This window comes from Ammospiza caudacuta, chromosome 11 (assembly GCF_027887145.1).
Source record: "Ammospiza caudacuta isolate bAmmCau1 chromosome 11, bAmmCau1.pri, whole genome shotgun sequence".
NCBI classification, from domain to species: domain Eukaryota; kingdom Metazoa; phylum Chordata; class Aves; order Passeriformes; family Passerellidae; genus Ammospiza; species Ammospiza caudacuta.
In genome coordinates this window covers 21,060,239-21,081,147 of record NC_080603.1, presented here as the reverse complement: position 1 = coordinate 21,081,147, position 20,909 = coordinate 21,060,239, and the positions used below count along the sequence as shown (strand labels likewise).

Sequence of the window (20,909 nt, the reverse complement as noted above, 5' to 3'; positions counted from 1 at the left end):
GCAGTTTTATCTCCCTGATTAAATTCAGTGTACTTAGGGAGGTATAACTGAAACTTTAGTCACAGGTTAGGAAAAAACCTTAAAGTTTTGTAGGAAGTTCTGAACTCCCCATCCAAGTAAAACAAAGTGAGCTCACACCATAAATTTTTGTTTTATGGTGAAAATACAAGAAGCACTTCTTTTTATCATTTATAGTCCAATAAGCAGGTGTTATTAAGATTGTTCATTATGCTATCCAAAACTTTATAGTCAAATGTAAATGTAATAAGTAAAATATTCTATTAAGCAGGCTGAATCTAATTACTTGAAGATCCTTGCTACAGTATTACAAAAATAAGCTACATATCTTAGGTAAACTTTAAACACACAGCTTCCCATCCCCTCCAAAAACACCCACCTCACATAAAAATTCAAAAAGTTGCACACCAGGAACACTTGCCCTTTAAGCCAATTCCCTTGTTTTCCAGTTAAAATATTAGTTAACTGCTGGTTAGGCCTGAGGTCTTTCTTTTGTTTTCTTTAATTCCTGCAGCTTTACAGTTACCCATCCCTGGCTGTCCTGGCTGAACACCAGGTTTGGCTGGGCGCTCTGACACCAAACAAGGCGATGTGAAATCCTAACTACAAGTTCAGCTGGAAAACTGGCAGCTGAACTGCCCAGCTCCGAGACACACCAGCCCTGGGGACCAAGGGCTCTGCCCCAAGCAAGAAAGGAACCACGCGAGGCAGGGTTACCAAGACAGGCTTCAAAAGCTTTTTATTTCAGTGGAAGAGCCCAACAGAGCAGGGAGAGCAGCAGGGGAGTCACAGAATCAGTTAGGTTGGAAAGGATCTCTGAGACTGAGTCCAACCTGTGCCTGGCACAGTTTGATATTATATCCCCTGGTCCTGTCACTGGTTGCTCAGGAGAAGAGGCTGATCCCACTTGGTTATAGGCTCCTGTCAGGTGGATACTGGGGAGGGCCCATGTCCAGTTCTGGGCTCAATACAAGAGGACAGGGAGCTCCTGGAGCTGCCTAGCAGAGGATGAAGAAGGGAATGGAGTGTTTCATGAGGAGAAGCTGAGGGAGCAGAGCCTCTTCAGCCTCGGGAGGAGGTGAACTCAACAATGTCAGCAAAGGATGGATCAGGCCCTTCTCAGGTGGTGATGAGCAACAGAACAAGAGACACCGGGCAGAAACTGATGTACAGGAAGTTCCACCCGAATATGAGAGAATTTTCCTGTGCAATGATCGCTCACTAGAGCGGATTGCCCACAGAAGATGTGGAGTCGCCCCTACTGGAGATACCCCAGGACCCTCTGCACAATCCTGTGCCACGTGCTCTGGGACGACCCTGCTGGCGCTGGGAAGTGCGACCAGAGGATCCACTGTGGTTCCTTCCCGCCTGAACCATTCTGCGATTCCTCTCACGGTCCCCAGCTCACCTGCCCCGCTCCTCTCACCCCCCAGCCTCCTCTGCGCTCTCCCGTCCCCTCCCGCCGCCGCTCCCCTCACACCGCCCCCCCGCCCTGCACTCCCTCGCCAGCCCGCCCTCCGCGTCTGGCTTCAGGATTGGCTGACCGCGGCAAGGCCCCGCCTCCCGCCGGCCGCGATTGGCCGGCTCTGCCCGCGCGGCGCTGCCATTGGCGGGCGGGCGACGGCGCTGCGGGTCGGGCCGCGCCGCGGGCGGGGAGCGTGGCCGGGGCGCTTTTGTTGCTGGGTCGGCGGCGAGAGGAGCGGGCGGGGAGCGCGGGGCCCGCGGACACCGGGGCAGGCGGGGAGCGGGGCCGGGCGGCGCGGCGCGGGCACGGCGGACGGCGGGGCCGGGCCCGGGCCCAGCGGCAGCCATGAGCGGCGGCGTGTACGGGGGAGGTGAGTCCGGCGCCGCCCTCCCCTCCCCCGCCCCGCGAGGCGGCGCGTGCGGCCCCGGCGGGCGCTTCCCGCCTCCCTCAGCCCGACCCGGCGCTGCCGCGGCCCCTCCGTGTCCCACGCGTGAGGAGCAGGAGGAAGAGGCGGCGGGCCTTGTTTATGTGGTTTATGTTGCTTATGTCCTTGGCGGCCCCGAGGTGCCTCCGCCGGGTACCGCTCGCACCGCGGCCTTGGGCAGGATCCGCCGTGCCAAGGTCCGGAGAAGGTCCCCGCACTTTGGGAGCCGGGTGTGGTTCCCCCTGTGCACATCCCCTGTGACATCCGATCCTTTCCCACAGGTTTCCTTTAGGATGTGCATAGATCAGGATTGGGCCCGTAGGGATGGGCGCTCTGACCCCTTCCCTCACACGGTTGATGTTTTCAGTCCCACCTTCCTCATCCTCATCACCCGCGGGGGCTCGGCGCTCGCCTGGCTTCGTGTGGCTGTTAAATTAGAACTTCTTGAAAGTTTTATCTCGCGATCCGTTTAGCTGCTACTACGTTTTCCAAACTCTTCTACTAAAGTCCTCTGCCTTACGCCAAACGGAGGGATTGCAATGCCCCAGTTAAAGCTTGTCTGCAGTTTTCCAACTGCTCTCTGGTAGCGGGAGTTCTGAATAGAGAAGTTTCTTCTTGCTTTGTAAAAGATCCCTTGATTTGCTTGTCTTGCTTTCCAATTAAAGCAGGCAGTGGGCAGGGAAAGGTTAGAGTTGCAGAAGAGTGTAATAACAATTCTTTATTGACAATCTTTTCAGATGAAGTTGGGGCTCTGGTTTTTGACATTGGCTCATACACAGTGAGAGCAGGCTATGCAGGCGAGGACTGCCCAAAGGTGAGAGAATCTGCCTCAATGGAAATTCAACATGAATTTATGCCTTAAAAAGTCTTCTTTGCGAGTTACAACCCTTCTGAATACATTGGGGTTTGTTCTGACTGTATTGTATAAAGAAACTTGTGAATTTATGAGAAAAACACCAACTTGCAGAACATTGCTAATCCTTATGTGCTGCTTGCCTCTTGCCTTGCAGGTGGATTTTCCAACAGCCATTGGTGTGGTGCTGGAAAGGGACAATGGCAGCACTCTGATGGAGATAGATGGTGACAAAGGCAAACAAGGGGGCCCGACCTACTACATAGACACTAATGCCCTGAGAGTTCCAAGGGAGAATATGGAAGCCATTTCACCTCTAAAAAATGGAATGAGTATGGTGCTCTTGTCTTTTTCTACCTGAATTTAAAAAAATAGCATTGCCAGGCTGCAGGAAGTTATGGTTGTGTTGACAGATGTTATGTACAGCAGCAGAGGCTGTAAGAACAGAATTCCTGCTTTACAAATTGCATGGAGATGTGGTTGGTTTTCACTGTTAGTGGGCTTTCTGTATAATTGTTGATGTCATGTGAATTGTGGAGGAAGAGAATTCTCCAGATCTGTTAGAGGAGGTGTGTGTCTGCTGAGGACAGCTTTTGATTGAAGAGCTCTATGCAAAAAACTAAATTGGAAAGCATTTATGTTTTTATGAAATGAAACAAAATTTAGAAGTAACTAACCTGTTTGTCTCAATGTTGTTATAGTTGAAGACTGGGATAGTTTCCAGGCAATTTTGGATCACACTTACAAGATGCATATTAAATCTGAAGCAAGTTTGCATCCTGTCCTTATGTCTGAAGCACCAGTGAGTAAAAGCAGCTGTGCATTTTGATAAGTCTTTTTGATAACTCTGTAAACATTAGTCCTGGATAAGTCTGACAATGGCTTGTAGGTGACAAGTGCTAAAACTTAGCTGCAGAAGTGACAATTTTGAAATACTTGGACAGCTTCTGGAAAACCCTCAATTTGAAATAGTTTTCATGAGTTGTATTAGGAAGTATGTACAATATGCTATTGTTTTTCACTTACTGAAAAGAAGCCAAAAGTTAAAAAAAGAAATTTTACTGCTTAGAATAAAAAGAAAAAAGATGCTTGGATGTCTTATATATTAAGTTACACTTAATAAAAAGCCATAAAAAATCTTGCTTCATTTAGTTTTACAAGTAACATTAAGTGACACAGAATAATATTTGCAATGGAGAAGTTTTAATTTTTCTGTCTTACTTTCTGTAAGTTGTCCTGTAAGGCAGCTGAAGTGGATGAATACAAATTTCTGGGAAAATCTGGACAAGGTTTCTGTCATTTTAAAATGCTCAGCATTTGAAGGCAGATCTTGAAGTCAGAGTAGAAAAGGTAGACATGCCATACACAAGTGATACCTTTCTTTAAGAAAACCTTATGAAAAGGATTTTGCTGAATTTCATTGTTCCCTTGTGTTGAATCACAGCTTGTGGAGTGTGGATGAGTTTGCAGTGGCTGTTTGATGGCTCAGTGGGTGTCTGAATAGAGACATTCCCATTGAAATTCTCCTTAAAAACCTAATCTTACGTTCTTGTATTGGCTTGGAAAAAACTTCACATTTTCAGTAATGTGCTGAATATTTCAGTTATATCCTGGCTTAATCACAACTACAGTAGAACTGTAGAAAGGTACTTTGGGAACTGGAAAGTCTGGATTTATTTTTCTTCCCACTTTCTTCTGTGGGCAAGTTCCTTCATGTATCTTCCCCCTTGTTAAAGGCAGGATGCTTGCTTTAGAGAGTTCTTTGGGAGCCTGACACTGAAAGAGCTGCAGAAATGTAGAAATGTAATGTAACATGAAAGGTGTGTGGCACTTTTGTGTGACAGATAAACATTGATGTGTTGTAGTATAAATGGAATGAAAAACGTTCTAAAGTAAATTACTATAAATCCATTTATGTAGAATTTTGGTATGATTGGAAACCGTGGCTGCAGTTTTTCTAATAATTTCTTTATTGTGTTAGCAATCTATTAGTGTGCAAACACAGCTTCCTTTTGGTCACTTCCTTGTGGTTTGGGTTTATTATTTTTTAGTGGAATACCAGGGCAAAGCGTGAGAAACTGACGGAACTGATGTTTGAGCACTACAACATCCCGGCCTTTTTCTTGTGTAAAACTGCTGTTCTGACAGCGTATCCTTTCAAATGTTTCACTGCTTGGTTTTATTTTCCTCCCCCAGGAAATTATGGTAAACTTTTTCCAGGCAATTCCAAGTATAACAGCCTGCCTAATTTCTTAAAATTGATTTTTTCCATAAAGATCCAGGGAGGAAGTAAACAAATGCATTTTCTGAACTTTAAGGCATCAGAGCTCATTTTTGAAGTTCTCCCAATCTGACTCTGTCCTTGGGGTCAAAGTCTTTTTTTTTATTGTTTTTTTTTTCATTGTATTCTCTGAATAAGAATATTACAGACCTGAAATGGTGATGTGCACACTACTAAATACGGTAATTAGAGCTTGACGTTTTCATAGCCTTAAGAAGAACATTTGTAATTATTTTACCTAATAACATGTTTCCAGCTTCGAGTCTAAATGAGTTGGATGTACTCAGAGCTTGCTGCATAGTAATGGCACAAAGTCTCACCCTTGAGCCTCCAAAGCCTGAGTTAGTTCACAGATAGAAGTTAAATGCTGCTCTCTCTATGAGATTTTGCACTTCACAGAAAGATGGTACACACTGGAAAAGGACAAATCCCTTTGCAGAGGCAAGGAATAACATGTTGGGGTCCTCATTCCTAGTTATGATTTAATTGTATGGCAGCACTTTTTTTTCTAAATGAAAATTACAATGTTTTCCTTAATCACTTCGACTAGTTTTGCTAATGGGAGATCTACAGGTCTCATCTTGGATAGTGGAGCAACACACACCACTGCTATTCCAGTGCATGATGGATATGTACTTCAGCAAGGTATGAACTTTCATGGATTACAGCACTGCAGTATCAAGTGATTAGAGGGATTTCTTGCACAGTTGTGTTACTGCTTTTACATCTCTGTGCCCCCTTAAAAAGGAAAAAAATCCTAATAGTGTTCACTGACAAATAGTTGGGAGAGCATGATTTGGATACTTTCCATGTTAGTTGTTTTTGTTTTTATTTTGGATCCCCTCTTTGCTTTCCAGGTATTGTAAAATCTCCACTTGCAGGAGACTTTATCACTATGCAGTGCCGGGAGTTGTTTCAGGAAATGAACGTAGAGATAATTCCTCCATATATGATTGCTTCAAAGGTGGGAAAATAACTTTATTTAATAGGTGATGTCTTGGGGAGAGGCTTAAATGTTTACCTGATGACTTTGTACCCTACAATCTCAGGAGGCAGTCCGTGAGGGGTCACCAGCAAATTGGAAGAGAAAAGAGAAGTTGCCCCAGGTCACCAGGTCTTGGCACAACTACATGTGTAATGTAAGTAGGTCATTCCTCCTGCTCTCACCTCCCCTGAGTGTTCCATAAATAAGTTTTGTTCACAAGTATATCAGCATTTTCTCTTGAAGAATGAGAAAAATTTTTGTAAAGTTACTACCAATTCTATAAATTTTATAAAACTGAAGATTAAAATTTCTATAAATTCATGTTATTTTTAACTCCACAGTGTGTCATTCAGGACTTCCAGGCTTCTGTCCTCCAAGTATCAGATTCAACCTATGATGAACAGTATGTTACTTTTTTCTTTCTTGTAAAATCTGTTACCAGTTGTGTGTGTGGTGCTGTTCACTGCTGTTGGCTGGTTTTGTTATGGAAGAAGGTTTTATCTAAAATTGATGATTTATGCAAGTAGGAGTACTGCATATACCCAGGTGATAGTTTTTTGTTGAATATTCCAAGATGAGATCATAATAAATATTATTGGAAGTCTTATGAATCACGGTATTCCCATTGGAACTGTAGTTTATAACACTGCTTAGATCACTTGATATCCTGTTTAGAGAGCATTTTAATGTGTTGCTTTCTGTCTGATGCTCCAGGGTAGCAGCACAGATGCCAACAGTTCATTATGAGTTCCCCAATGGCTACAACTGTGACTTTGGTGCTGAGCGTCTGAAAATTCCTGAGGGATTGTTTGACCCTTCCAATGTAAAGGTAAAAGCACTGTGATAGCTGAGATTGGAAGGCTCTGCATGACTGGGCTATCACATGGCTTCTTTTGTATAACATTTTTAATCCTGTGATTTGGATGTATTTGCATTGTGGAGTTCTCCTGGGCGTAGAGTTTGCCTGTCTTGAATTATGGCTGGGGAAGGGAAGGATGAAATGTTCAAATTGGGTGGTGATGAGCTGACTGGAAAAATAGGGATATTTTTATTCCTTCCCTAACAAAATGCTTAGCTCCCTCTCCAGTAACACTTGTAAAATTCAGCTCATTCAGGGCTTTTCTATGCCTTGCTCTCTTGAAGCAGTGATGTGCAGATTCCTGATTTCCCTGCAGGGTTTATCTGGTAACACGATGCTGGGTGTGAGCCACGTTGTCACAACAAGCGTTGGAATGTGTGATATAGATATCAGGCCGGTAAGTGCCACTCAGCCAGGCTGTATTTTAGGCATAGATATTTCTGTGCGTGTTTTTGGGACTAGAACAGCAAAGTGAAGAGATTTCCTAGGATAATGATAAATATGTTAGGATAATTCTGTAAGTATTATGTATTTCTATATAGGGATATGTACCATTAGTTTGTCTTACAAAATGCTAAATCAGGACCTTTTACTTACTGTTTCTACCCATATATAAATATCTGATGCGCAGATTTTGTGGCTGGCACTGCATAATTTGGATTGGACTGGCTTCAGATAAGCATTTATGTTTCTAAGTTGGAGTGTTATCCTCAGATTTTTAGGCATTGTTATGTTTAGAATATACATGGAATTTAAAAAGAAGTTCTAAAGGAAAACATTATTTTTAAAATTAATTTAAAATGTGCTGTCAGGTGTCGGTTTGATACGGATTGCATGAGAGTTCTTTCAACGATTTTTTTCTGTTAACCAGTGTGTGAGGAGGGCTCAGTGGGCTGGGCCATGGTGTGTGTTCAACAACTGCAGCAGCAGTGAGATAGAAAACTGCTGCAGGGCTGTGGGGTTTTCTTTTGAGGTTGCATTCAGCTGTAAAAAACTCAACAATTTGCATACAGAGGAGATCTGCAGGTTGAGGGTTTTCCATAGTAGAAATTGTTCAGTGAAATCATGTAGAACATATGGCTTCTTCCTTCCTTTTGTAGTTTAATATTAAGCTGCCTTGCAATATTTTTAAGTGATTAAATAATAAATTTAATTGGAAGAGGTAATACTGTTGCATTGTTGTTGTTGACTATACATTCTCATGCCACCTCTCTCTATTGTGAGGAAGAGCTGTTTTCAGAATGATTTCCAAGGTAAAGCTCCAGATATTTTTTTTTCTCTTTTTAGGGTCTGTATGGCAGTGTGATTGTAGCAGGAGGAAACACTCTAATACAGAGTTTCACTGACAGATTGAACAGGGAGCTGTCCCAGAAAACCCCACCGGTAAAACAACACTTTCCATTATTGCGTTGAGTACTTAACATTTTACTTTTCTGCCACATAAGTACACAAGGATATTGTGGCTTTGATACTCTTAGCTGAATAGATTTCTGCAGGGTTTAGAAACCTCCCTCTCTAAAGAAAAGAAAGAATTCTTGAGGAGTTTCATACAGAATAAACTCCAATATTCCTTGAGTATTTTACTGTTCCACTCTTGCTCTCATATTGTGATCCTAAGTTCTCTAATTGTCCCCAAGCAACAGCCAGTATTTCTCTCGATGGTCTCTCTTTTGAAGTGTTGCTGACTAACTTGAGGCACATTCAGTCATTCTGCCTGAGGTCACTTTGTTGTGGCAATTGTTTTTCCTTAATTCTGCAGACAACCGAAATCACCAGGTTTTGTCTCTGAGTAACATATTTTTTTAATAATTTGATGTTGAAGAAAGTATTGATACCTCGCATCTGAGAGTAGATACAGATTATGATATTTCTTGTATTTTAGTATTCAAGCAAAAATGTTCTGCTTGGGACAACTCTGAAATGATGAATGTTAGCAGAAACTGAGAAATGTATTCACTGCTTATAATAGCTGAGGAGGAGCCCATTTAAAATTCAAAGATTTTATTGCTCTAAGGCATTTGGAAAGCAAAAGGAGTGAATGGATCCAAATAAGTCTAGATGACTTAAGTCTAGCAATATAAGTCATTTTAGTCCCAGTGCATGTTGGAGATGACACTACACACTGTGATATTATTGCTCTTCACCTGCCCATTCCTTGCCTTAACCATTGCTGTTGGATCACAAGGTAAAAACCATATTTCCTGTTCCACTGTGGCTGTTTTGAATTGCAAATGCAGGGCAGATGAGCAGTGTTGCAGATGTACTAAAATGGACCTTTTTCAGCTGATATTGGTATAGGCACCAGGTTCCTTGTGCTGCTTGTCCCTGAAGGTCACCAGCTTACATTTGTGTGACATTTGCTCCCTTTCTGTGCAGAGCATGCGCCTGAAGTTGATAGCCAACAACACCACTGTGGAGAGGAGGTTCAGCTCATGGATTGGGGGCTCCATTCTGGCTTCTTTGGTTAGTAAAGCTGTGTTACTGCATTGCTGTGCTGAACAGCACTGCCACCAGACATCTGTGCATTGCAGAGTCTGTGCTATGTAATCATAACCTTGGCTGTCCTCATGGTAAGGGGAAGAGAATCTGCTTTAAAAAGAGGTGTGAGTGTTTCCAGTGACAACATATCCTGCCATGTTCTCCCGTTTTTAGTGGCAAGGTAAAACCTTGAAATGTATGTACTTTCTCTAGACTGTATCTGGTAGACCATGAAAGTAGCAAACCTGTTTCTGCATCATATTCCTGAGGTTAATTCTACAAGTTACTGAGCACTGAAGTGCTTTTTGGGGGTTAATTTATCATCATGGGAAAGGGAGACTGGAATCAGCATTTGGTGCTGCCCTTCCTGTCTTAAGTTTAATCCCTTAGCAATAAAACTCAAGGAAAAGACACTTAAGCAGTCAAGTCCTAATACTTAATTGAATGTAAGGACTTGCTTGTTTTCCCTCCTAGGAAAACCTAATCATGTTTCAATTAACCATCATTTGTGTTCTGATGTTTTTTCATTGTGTGTTGCTTTTGTTTCTTTATTTTTCTAGGGTACTTTCCAGCAGATGTGGATTTCCAAACAAGAATATGAAGAAGGAGGGAAACAGTGTGTAGAAAGAAAATGTCCTTAGACCTCTTTACTGTGAAAACTGCTGCCTGCTCGGTGCTCCTTCTGTTTTATAGCTTTAGCATACTCAGGAATGGGATGGACTCCTTTTTGTAGGAAGTTTATATTGGGTTTTTTGCATAATTCAAGTTCCATTTTAACAAAGTTAGAAATTTTCAGAGACCTAATTGGTACTATAATAGAAAAAGGATGTTTATGTCCCTTGTAAAGCAATAATTCCTGTAACAAGCATTTTATAATTTTGTATAAATGTCTATTTTCTCTAGTATCTTTTCCTGGGAACAGCTTTACAGGTTAGCTAATAGATAGAGGCATAACCTTGCAAATGCCTGTGCTTATTTATTAATTATTTCTTGTCTAATTTCTTGTCTATTTTCACATACTAGTCTTCCTTGCTGGTACTTTGGCCTTAAATTGCTCTTATTTTTCTCTTAAAAAATAAAATTTGGTCTTTAATATTTGAACAAGCTTGTGAGTACTTGCAGAGAAAGTTACTCTGCTGTTTTAAAAGTTGAAAATTTGTATTCAGCAATCTATTTTAGTGTAAACTTTTACTGTATCACAGAAGTGTTACATTCCATGGAGTGAATGTTATATTAAGCACTGGTTTGTTAATTTTTTTTATTATGGAGCATTTTCATTTCAGTAAGCAAGCAATGCTTTCCACCTGATGTGTAAGAATGTATTTAATGCCTTTGTGATGTTGGTGAGAAGCAAAGCCTGTTCAGGACAGGGAGATTGAGACAAAGAATTGCCTCTCCAGGACTGGGAGCAGAGTCAGAAGCTTTCAGTGCGTGGTTGACCCTCTGCAGGGAGCCCCTGGTGTGGCCCCCCCTGTGCCTCCCAGCAGGGTCTGTAAGTGCCTGTGTTTGCAGGGGGAAGGTGCACTCAGGGTCACAGGAATGGGGATGTCTTTTCTTCAGCAGGAATTGGCTGTCAAGACACAGCTCAATGTTGCTTTTAAGCTTAATTTACAATGGTGTGGTGATCTGTTTTGGGACATAATGAAGTTTTGCTCCTTATCTCAAAAGCTGTGGAAAACCAAATAGCATTTAACTGATCTAAAAAAAAAATAAACAGTACTGCTACATTTTTGTATCCTAAAAGATCTTGTGGGTAAATAATTATGAGGCCTCTATTTGAAAAGTTTCACATTACCTCCAAATAATAAAGTAATTTATCAAACCGATCTGCTTTTGTCTTATCATGAGAATCTTGAGTTGCTCTTTAGACAAAGTTGCTTGATCAGGTTTTCAAAGCTATTGACAAACCATATTTCTCTTGCAAAAAACTGCAAAGTCACCAGCTGTTGTCATTTGGGAATAAAGACTCAGTCCAGTTTCCATTCAGGTGGAACATGGACCATAACTGAACTGCTGCCTCAGTGCACTGCAGCGGGTGCTGTTTTTAAGCTTTCCTTCTGTGGCATGCTTAGATTTCATTATGCCAAATCAGCTTTTATCTTCTGTTTCTCTTAAAAGAATTGCAGTACAGTAGTAATATCTGCTAATATTCCAGCAGCAGAGGGAGAGTAAAACACTGCTGGAGGTTTTCTCACACTAAAGACTCTGAGTTTAAACAGTGGGAATTTTGTGTGATGCAGAGAAGGTGAAGGTCCAAATGCTGGAGATAGATACAGGAAACAGTACTGGTTCCCTTGCAGTGTTTTACCAGATTATGCTGCTGAGCACATTTGCTTCCTGAAAGACTGCTATTTGTGACTTCAATCTAGATTTCCAGATGACCACATGTGGAGTTAAAAGCCTTCCTGAAGTGAAAGGTGAAGCTGTTTAATCCACTGAGAGCAACAGCAGTACCTCCTTCAATTTCATAGAAGACACTGCAGCCTTCTTTCAAACATTTTGCACTGTGCAAAAAAGCATTGTACAAGTGTTTGAATTGTCAGAAATCAAGGTAGGACAATTGTATTAGAAGTTTCCATGCTGAGTATTTCATACTTTCTAAGAAGCCAGACTTAAAGCAGTGGAAAAAATTCCTCATAACAGACCAAAGAGCCCATTTACCAGTGCATTTATGCAGAGAACAAACACACCTTGCATAGCTTACCTGTAACTCAGGGAAAATATTCAGGAAAATAGCTCATATGTGAGCTTCAGATGCTTTCATGTTTCTGTCTGGTTTTAATGCACATTTGTTAAACTAAACCAGGTAAATGTTACCCCTACACTTGTTACTGTCAGCTGGCACTCCATGGCTGCTCTTCACTGTTCCTAATGTATCTCTCACTCTCGTAACAGCTGGCTAACACAACATTTGTTCCTGCAAACGAGAGAGATCAGATGATTTGAGTTAGGTACCAAAGCTGCTTTTTAATTCCAGATCACAAGTTTAATTAAAGTCAAATGTTGTATTAAAAACAGAAAAAGATGGGGACTCTCTGGAATGCTCAGTGGAGTTGTTTGTGGTTCCAGAACATGATTCATGTTCCACAGACACTTGACCAGTTGCTTGCAGTGCTCTTCCAGCCTACTACTGGCTCTGGGATTTCACAGCAACATCAGGGAACTTCCTTTCCAAGACCTTCCTCCTCGTTCTCTCCAGGCTTTGCTGCCTTGCCCTTTTCCGTAAGGCTTTTTCAAGTCTGAGTCTGAAACAGAGCAGTTGGTGTGGTTCATTTCCAGCCAGCCTGAGACCACTTTAATGAGCTCCCCCCAATCAGATAGAGGCTCTCAGTGATTAACAACTTCAGTATTCATTTGCTTCTGATAAGTAAAAAAGCCTGCAGAGTAATATTTTTACACTACTTCTGAATTCTACAGAAGTTCAGCCTCTGGGAGGGTTTTTGATATTCTGCACTTGAAATTACTTTTACAGTGCTGCTGCATAACCATGTACCTTAGTAACTAAGGTGGGAACAGAAAAAAAGAAACAGAGCAAGCTGTATTTTAAAAAGCCTAATTTTCAGTCTAGTAGCTGAAAACCAAAAGATTACAGCTATTTTTTTCCTTTTAAAGTGGAATAAGAACACAAACAGATCAGATGATAACTTTCAATGTCAAAATAATCTTTTTACCTGATGAAGTGATTCACATGAGGTAAGTAATAGAATCTCTTCTTTTTGTGTTTTTTGTTCAAGTGCCAAGGTATTGGCCATTCCTTGTAACTGTACCTGTTGGAGACAGATCAAAAATGATTACAGAATGTACATTTGGTCTTAATTCTAGGATTTTACCAATTTCTCTTGGTTTCAAGATAAAGTGGTCTGGGAGATGGGAGAATCTGTATATGGGTTTATTTCCAGCTCCTGCTGGCTTGGTTTGTAACTGTGTCTCCTATGTTCTGTACAGTCTATGCATTCTTCCTTGATTAGATAAGGATTTTCTGGGAGAGACCACAAGAAAAACTCACACATTAAAAAGGTTTTCCATACCAGAAGGTGCGTCCCAGGAAATCGTGTCTCCACTCGCCAGGGACTGGCTTTTCATGGCCCGTCTGTAAAAGCCTCAAAGCAATTTCTCTTTCTCTGACAACCAAATCTATATTTTTCATAGATGTTTCTACCTGGAAATGGTAAAAAGTTTCAGGATGCACCAACAAAAAACAATGCTGAAAATTTAAAAGATCTCAAAGACAAAATTTTAAAGGAAAACAAAGGTAAAATATGCTGGAGTTTGATCATGAGTACTCTCTCAGCAGGGCCTGTGTACTAGAACAGTAAGGAAAATCTAATTTGACAGCAGGACAGATATGAAATAACTGACAGTCTGACACTTGATTAAAGACCAGCTGGGTGATGCATAAACCAGATCCAGTGCTGATGCACAAGTGTAGGAAGCTCTGAGGCAGGGGTCAGAAGGAAGCAGAAGAAGCAAACAAAAGGTTTGCTTATGGTTTGTAGTGGCCATTGGTTATTTTAGTTTTCACTGGAGTCTGGTCACAGCCCCAGCAATGCCCACTGGACACTGAGAAAATTATGACTTGAGCTGTTAGTGCATACACTAAATCAGGGGAATAATTTTTTTAAAAAAGGTCTTTAATAATTTAACAAACACTTGATCTTTCAGCAATTTTACTTAAGAGTTACAGTTTTTATGTATTATGAGAAAGGTACCTTTTCTAAGCGCTCTGGGCTTGGCATGGGCTTGCGCTGTCGTTTGGATTCCTGCTCTAGAGTTAAGAGCATGTTCCTTTCTTTCAGCAGGACATACCTGGAGCAGAAAGCACAGAAATTCAAAAATGACTTTGGGATGGCTAAGCAGTTATTCACTTACTATCTGTCATCCCAAATCCTGCTGCCTTCATTTAATGAAACAAAAGAGGAGAATGAGGGAGACAGTTTTACTTAGTCTGGAACAAAGAGGGCTTAGGAGGGAAGAGTTTGTCTTCCACTACCTGGACAAAGCCAGATTCTTCTCACATGTACACAGGAAAAGATAAAGCAAGGAAGAAGCTGTTCACAATAATGATTAAGTTCAGCCTGAACTTAATCCAGCTTCAGAAACTTCCAAAACCAGAATAAATGCAGGCCTGAACACCCTGATGGAATGAAGTGCCCACCCCACCAGAAGGTACTGACAACCAAGAGGGGCCCACTCAAACAACCCCAGAGGGTTTGCACCAAAGCTGAGCCCTCTGAACTAGACACAGCTGTCCCACAGCCACCTGCAGAGCAGCTTCTGTGCTCTGAGCAGGACCAGGGCTGCTCCAAGCCCAAAGCTGGCTGGAGCCCGCAGAGCTCTGTGCCAGACTAAAGCTACTGCATCATGAGTTCACCAGCCACATTTTATTGATGTGCAGAGCTGCTCTGAAAGAAGAGAAGCTTCTTCACTAAAACTTACTTACCAAAGTTTGTGCAAGTCTTCACTACTCTTGCCCCTTAGCTGCTTTATATTCCATGAATCCCCTGTAAAAGATAAAAATCCACCTTAATTTAATGAAACCAAGTTCTCTTATTCTGGAAAATAAAAAATGCATCTATCAGGCTCAGCTGACACAACAGTATAAAAACCACTTTTAAAATACTACTGCTTGGACAGCCATCCTTGAGCATGTTCGGCTTTGCATTTAAAATACAATTCAAAAAGGCAATTATAAATAGTTTTTATTTGTGCTTGTAAAAGGCTGGAAATACAGAAAGCTGTCAGATGAATCTTGACACTGAACTAGTTTTCTTTCATAATACTTATATTTCATCAAAGCACATCTCTTCTGTGATACACTCTGACTTCAGAGCAAGGCAGAGGACTTACAGCAAAACATTTTGCTGCACATTTGCCATTTTCTTTCATAAACACTGAATACACACAGCAAAAATTAAGATGCACAAGTGGATGTATATACATATACATAGATAAATAAGTTTTATGTAGCTATGAATGCTCCCTATAATGCAAAAAAACCCAGGTCAGATTTCAGCTCAAAGATCGCTATCAGAAATGCTAAATATAACTCACCAGACTTTACACTTTTTTCCCCCCAGTTTCCTGGATCATCAAAAAACTCTTCCAGCCCTCTCCGAGACACAGTTGTGTGCAGGAACTTCACCTGATGGAGGGTCTCAATTTTTGGTGGGTTCTTGTGGTACAGATTGAGTGCCATCCTAAATAAAAGTTAGAAGGAAAACTATGTATGGTAGGAAAAATAATATTCTGCTAAGTGAGAATGTTTGTTTCATTCACAAAGGCACAGGTCCTACAGATAGATCACGGCATGTGGGGAAAAAGCAGAGTTTTGGTTAGTCACAAAGATGTCATCTTGGTGTTTTCTCCTCCCCCTCACCTCATCTAATTATAAATTTTCTAGACTTAGAGATAATAAGCAATTAAAAATTAAGGAATAAATCTGAGCTATGCTGAACAAGAGTACATCATAGACACACGGAACTTTTAGCATTGGAAAGAACCTCTGGAGATCAGGCAGTGCAACACCCCTGCCAAAGCAGGGTCACCTGGAGAAGGTGACACAGCAACGTCCAGGTGGGTTTGGGTGCTCCAGAGGGGGAGAATCCACGCCCTAATCCCCCGTGGCCTTCATGGCAAAAGCTGTGGACACCCGGGACAGCACAAACCCACCAGCACCATGCCCGCAGGTTCCACAGGCCCAGGGAGCCGCTTGGTGCTGCCCTTACACGCGGCCATACACCGCACTGCAGCGCTCAGGCTGGGGAGCCGGACACACGGACAGCGGGACACACGGACACCCGCCTCCCGCCACAGGCTCTCCTTCCTCCCGGGAACCGCGCCCGCCCCTCCGTGCCCGAGCCCGAGTCCGCCCGGCGCGGTGCGTACCCGGGGAGTCCCGGCCGAGCCCGCGGCAGGCGGAGCGCGGCCGTGAGGCTCCGGCCCAGCGCGGCCATGGCCGCGGCCGCCGCCATCGCCCCGCGTCCTCCCACCGCGCCGGGGGCACGGGGCGGGAGCTGCCCTTTCCCAAGATGGCGCCTGCCCGGCCTCACCCGCCCTCTCCCGCGCTACATGGAGCACAGGGAAGGCTCTGCCCTTTTCCAACATGGCACCCGCGCGGCTTCACCTCTATGGCAGGGCTCACTGGGAAGGCTTTGCCCTTTCCCATGATGGCGGCCGCCGGCTTCACCCCGCTGCGGGAAGCGGCGCTGCCGGCCCCGCCCCGTGCCAGTCCCAGCCATGGCGGCCATGAGCCGGGTGCTGCGGGCGGCCGCGGCCTGGGCGGCGCGGCGGGCGGGCAGCGCCAGCACCGCCGGGATCACCGGGACCACCGGGATCACCGGGATCGGCCCCCGCCTCCCCGGCACTCTCGGTACGGCCCCGGCGGGGGAGCGGCGGGGCGGGGGCGGCGGGGGCCCGGTGACCTTGCGGAGCGGGACAGAGGTGCCCTCCCGGAGGCCGCGGGAGCGCCGGGGGCTGAGCAGGTCCCCATTGCGTCCCCGTTCCTATGGAAAACTGCCGGGTTTGGGGAAAAAATGGATGGAAACGGGCTGGAGGCCGACCCTCCTGGCATTGTAATTATCCATTTCCTCGGCCCTGTGTGGTGACATTCACTGATTCACGTGTCTGTGCTTACAGGTGGGCATAGACCTGTGTCTGTAGTTTGAAGAAAAATAGGTTAATGCTAACAAAATACGAAATTACTTCAGGCGAACTGCATAAAACTCAGCTGCTGTTGTACACTCTTCTTTCTATTTTCCTTTCCCCACGTATGTTTGACCTTGTCCTGGCACAAGCACCAATGGAGTACAAAACCGTAATACTCTGGTTCAATTTTCAGTTCCTGTACGACACAGTGGTGACCATGGGAAGAGAATGTTTATCATCAAGGCAACAAGTTTTTATGATTCTCGATTTTTGAGCTTGTTGGTGAGTTAAAAATCAAATGTATTATTGCATTCATTGTAGCACATCACTTGCAAATGGTGTTAGAGTGTCTAAAATACAATTTCCTGTGTTGTTTATGTGATAGCATCTAAAATGTGGCTGACACTATTTACATAAACAAGAATTTCAGGTCCTCTTTAAGAATTTTTTGGTCATAAGCTGTAAAATCAGGGCCAGATGAAGTTCAAAGACTGGCTGGATAGCAAAGGCTGTGATAGGTACTTAAATTACTGCTGCAGTAGCATTCTTATATTACATGTCTGTGTTCATATATGCATGACCCACAAGTGCTTTTTGCTTCATCCTCCTTTTTGAAACATATCAGTTACTCTTCTGCAGGATTTGCCTTCACTTATCTACACCACTAACAACAGAGGTGAGATTTAGGAAGGCTGACCTGAGTTTGACCCCTCCAAAGTCAGGTTTTGGATAAATCCTTTTATAAGCAGCAAGAGCTGATTTTATACAACTCTCTTCTTGTGATCAGGACTCATTTCTCTGCCTTCCTCAGCTGCAGAGCCCACAATGACTGCACTGGTGTTGGATTCTTGCCTTGCTGTCAGTGCTGATTGCAGCTGGAGCCAGCCATGCCAAGATGCTGAGGGATTTCAGGGAGGTGTTGCTGTTTGCTGCTGCACAGACTGACCTCACTGGGAGATGGGAACTGACCTGAACAGCATCACTTTCGTGTGTTCTGTTCATTAATGAACTCATTGCAATCAGCAGTGTTTACACACAACATCCCTTCCCAGCCTAGAATGCAAATCTCAGAGTTATTGGCTGTTCCACTGTTTTCAGATGTTTTCAGATCTCATGTAAATTTTGTCAGGGTTCTGGGTTTCCCACACTGACTGTTTTTATCCCCTCTACAGAGATACTATTTATTCCTGACGGGAATACCAGTGGCTGTGCTCTTAACATACATCAACATCTTCGTTGGTGAGTGCTCTGTCAGGCTAAGCAAAGTACAGTCAGAGTTATTAAATGGGAATTAAGCATGATGCATAGAGAAAAAGCACTCTTCTAGGGCTCTCTCCTTGGAAGGCCATGGAATAGGCCTAACAAATACAGTGATATTATATAAGTACATAGAAATATTCCCAGTATATTTGCTTTAGTTGTTGCTTTTTAAAAAAAGTTTCTCACATTAAAAATAACAAAAAACCATTCTCTCTTCTAGCAGTTTTCCAAACACCAGTGAAGTTTAGGAACTTGCTTTAACAAGACAGCAACTCTGGGTTTTTGTCTAGCAAAGATGCCAAAATTCTGCTTGGCAATACATGTGTTAAATCTCCTGCTGTAATGATATGTAATTAATTTAATAGAGAAATCAGGAAAAGTCCATGCTTTCAGCTCCTGTACTTTAAAGGGTATTTCTGTGGACTTAATCCAAGTTGTTTCTTCTGTATACTGCTAATTTTACCCTTTTTGTTTGTAACTTAAAATCTGGGAGTAGATACTTGCAGTGTGATGTGTCTGCAAAAATTGCAAGTTCAATTTTTTCTGAATTGAGCTCACACTGAAGGATTTAGTACTCTCTGTGTGGAGTAATGACCTTTTCGTTATCTGAAAAGCAGAATATAAGGTAGCTTTGGAAAATAAGCACAGAGTTAAATATTCTTTCCCTCCTTTCCTTGTCAGGTGAAGCTGAACTTGCAGAGATTCCTGAAGGTTATGTTCCAGAGCACTGGGAATACCACAAAGTGAGTGGAACATGTGAAAGGGTGGGCATGTTATGGACAGCCTTTCTCTTGAAGATACTTTTGGGAGTAAAATGAATGGAGTATGATGATGTCTGTCAGTGTAGTAAAATTCAAATAGTGCAGTTCTGATTTTGGTAAACTTTTTTGTGGCTTTATGGAACATGTAAAAGGCTATAGGAAATCTCTTAATGACCCAAGCAGATGCAAATGCTCTGTATGCAGTAAACTGCTGAAACTGTATGCCAAGAATTTTTCTATAATATTCCTAAATAGTAAGAAAAGTCCTCTGCATTCATACCATGCAGATTTTGTCTTTATTATTTTTTTCCTACAATGTCTTAAGAACCTGGAGTTTAAAGTGACATTTCTTTCTTTTGTTTTCAAGTCCCATATCACACACACTTTTGAATCTAGAATTGAAGATTTTTTTAGTCACAAACTCAAGGTTGTATGGTTTCAATTTAACTGTATTTTCTTAAAATTAGTCCCTGGCTTCTTGCTGCAAGCACTGTTTTGTTCCTGGTAGGAAGTAATTGAATTCAGCAATATTATTGTGACTGTTTCAACTCATTTAAACTTCTGTTCCTAGTGAAATGCCCTCTATGTGGAAGCAAAATTTTGAAATGTTGCTGATTTCAGTAAGATTTGGAGTTCACTTCTGTGATTACTGTGGCAGTTTAAGGAACTTTAACAGAAAGAAAATAAATTATATCTTCATTAAATTTTAATTTTGCTACAGAACAGTCATCTGCAGGTTGTCTTGGCATTAAGGATTGCAAAAGACTTTTTAGGGTTCTGATCTCACATGTAGTTGTGCCTGTTTGTAACTTTACTGTTAGGATTTGAATGGCAGCACTCATGGTGTCCATGCCATCTTTTCAGGACTGTGGATACACAAGGTGACATTTCTGTTTGGAAATTGCTCAGACAATCTCTGCTGTTGTGTTTTCCAGCACCCCATAACCCGCTGGATAGCTCGTTATGTACTTGACCCCCCTGAGAAGAACTATGAGAAGGACATGGCCCTGCTTGCTGTGGAAGTGAGGAAATCTGAGATGAGGTATGCTCTGTAGTTGGGGGGGTTAAAATCCTCATCCATACTGGAGCTGACTCTTTGATTTTGCATGACATACTGAGCTGGATGCTGACATAAAGTGCTTTCATGTGTCCCCTGAGTGCTGCCTGCCCTGGCTGCTGCCAGAGTGGGATTCACAGGATCTGTAATTGCTGCCCTCTCAGGATTCAGGTTACCAGAACAATCCAAGGGCAGGGGGGGTCTTCAAAACACTTGGCATTTATAAAGGTGTAGCTCTGCCTTTGTCTTCCTGAATCAGCAAATGGAGCTCTTTTTGCCCTTAATAATGCTCCAATGTTCTTAGAGAAGAACCTGTGATAAAATATAATAATAATAAAATACTACCAGTATTTTTATTACTCCTTTGTGGAATGACTTGCTGAAAAAAACAAAAAACCAACCAAAATTAAAAGATATAATAGCTCATGTCTTAGCTGAACCCTTCATATTTTGGTCCTACCTATGCTTCAGCAGTATTTATAAACCATTGATGCTAAAATCATTGCTTTGTCAGAAATGCTCAATATTAACAAACTTCATGCTGAAGGTGTCTATTGCCTTTTTTTTAGGCTGCTGGAGCTGGAGGCACGCAGACTGATGAGACACCGGGGAGATGGGCCTTGGTACCATTATGAAACGCCTGACAAAAATCTTGTTGACAATTCTATGAAAGCCACACCTGATAATTAAACAATTTTCGGGCAGTGTGCAAGGTTTTCAGTGCATACTGACAAATTGTGACTGTGCTGTTGAACAGACATCCTGCTGTTTGCTGATGGAAATGAATAAACAGTGTTTGTGTTGATTCCAGTTCCTTGAAAGAA

General features: G+C 42.6%; 3 protein-coding genes across 3 annotated transcripts; 2 read left to right on the top strand and 1 right to left on the bottom strand.

Annotated features, from left to right (window-relative positions):
- The first annotated feature begins 1,760 nt into the window (after positions 1-1,760).
- Positions 1,761-11,177, top strand: ACTL6A (actin like 6A). Its single transcript, XM_058812102.1, has 14 exons — positions 1,761-1,853; positions 2,645-2,721; positions 2,918-3,092; positions 3,462-3,562; positions 4,812-4,909; positions 5,592-5,686; positions 5,899-6,005; positions 6,091-6,180; positions 6,368-6,429; positions 6,741-6,855; positions 7,202-7,282; positions 8,173-8,268; positions 9,262-9,348; positions 9,924-11,177. Exons 1-14 carry the CDS (start codon positions 1,829-1,831, stop codon positions 10,002-10,004), a joined length of 1,290 nt encoding a protein of 429 aa, XP_058668085.1. The 5' UTR covers positions 1,761-1,828; the 3' UTR covers positions 10,005-11,177.
- Positions 11,178-12,044: 867 nt separating this feature from the next.
- Positions 12,045-16,484, bottom strand: MRPL47 (mitochondrial ribosomal protein L47). The gene is made up of 7 exons (XM_058812433.1): positions 16,249-16,484; positions 15,415-15,560; positions 14,804-14,864; positions 14,073-14,169; positions 13,392-13,522; positions 13,035-13,130; positions 12,045-12,608 (listed from the first exon to the last, which is right to left on the bottom strand). The coding sequence occupies exons 1-7, from the start codon at positions 16,332-16,334 to the stop codon at positions 12,491-12,493; spliced, it is 735 nt and encodes a 244-aa protein (XP_058668416.1). The 5' UTR covers positions 16,335-16,484; the 3' UTR covers positions 12,045-12,490.
- Positions 16,485-16,577: 93 nt separating this feature from the next.
- On the top strand, positions 16,578-20,890 carry NDUFB5 (NADH:ubiquinone oxidoreductase subunit B5). Its single transcript, XM_058812406.1, has 6 exons — positions 16,578-16,732; positions 17,201-17,289; positions 18,180-18,246; positions 18,949-19,010; positions 19,964-20,070; positions 20,655-20,890. Exons 1-6 carry the CDS (start codon positions 16,600-16,602, stop codon positions 20,773-20,775), a joined length of 579 nt encoding a protein of 192 aa, XP_058668389.1. The 5' UTR covers positions 16,578-16,599; the 3' UTR covers positions 20,776-20,890.
- Positions 20,891-20,909: the final 19 nt, after the last annotated feature.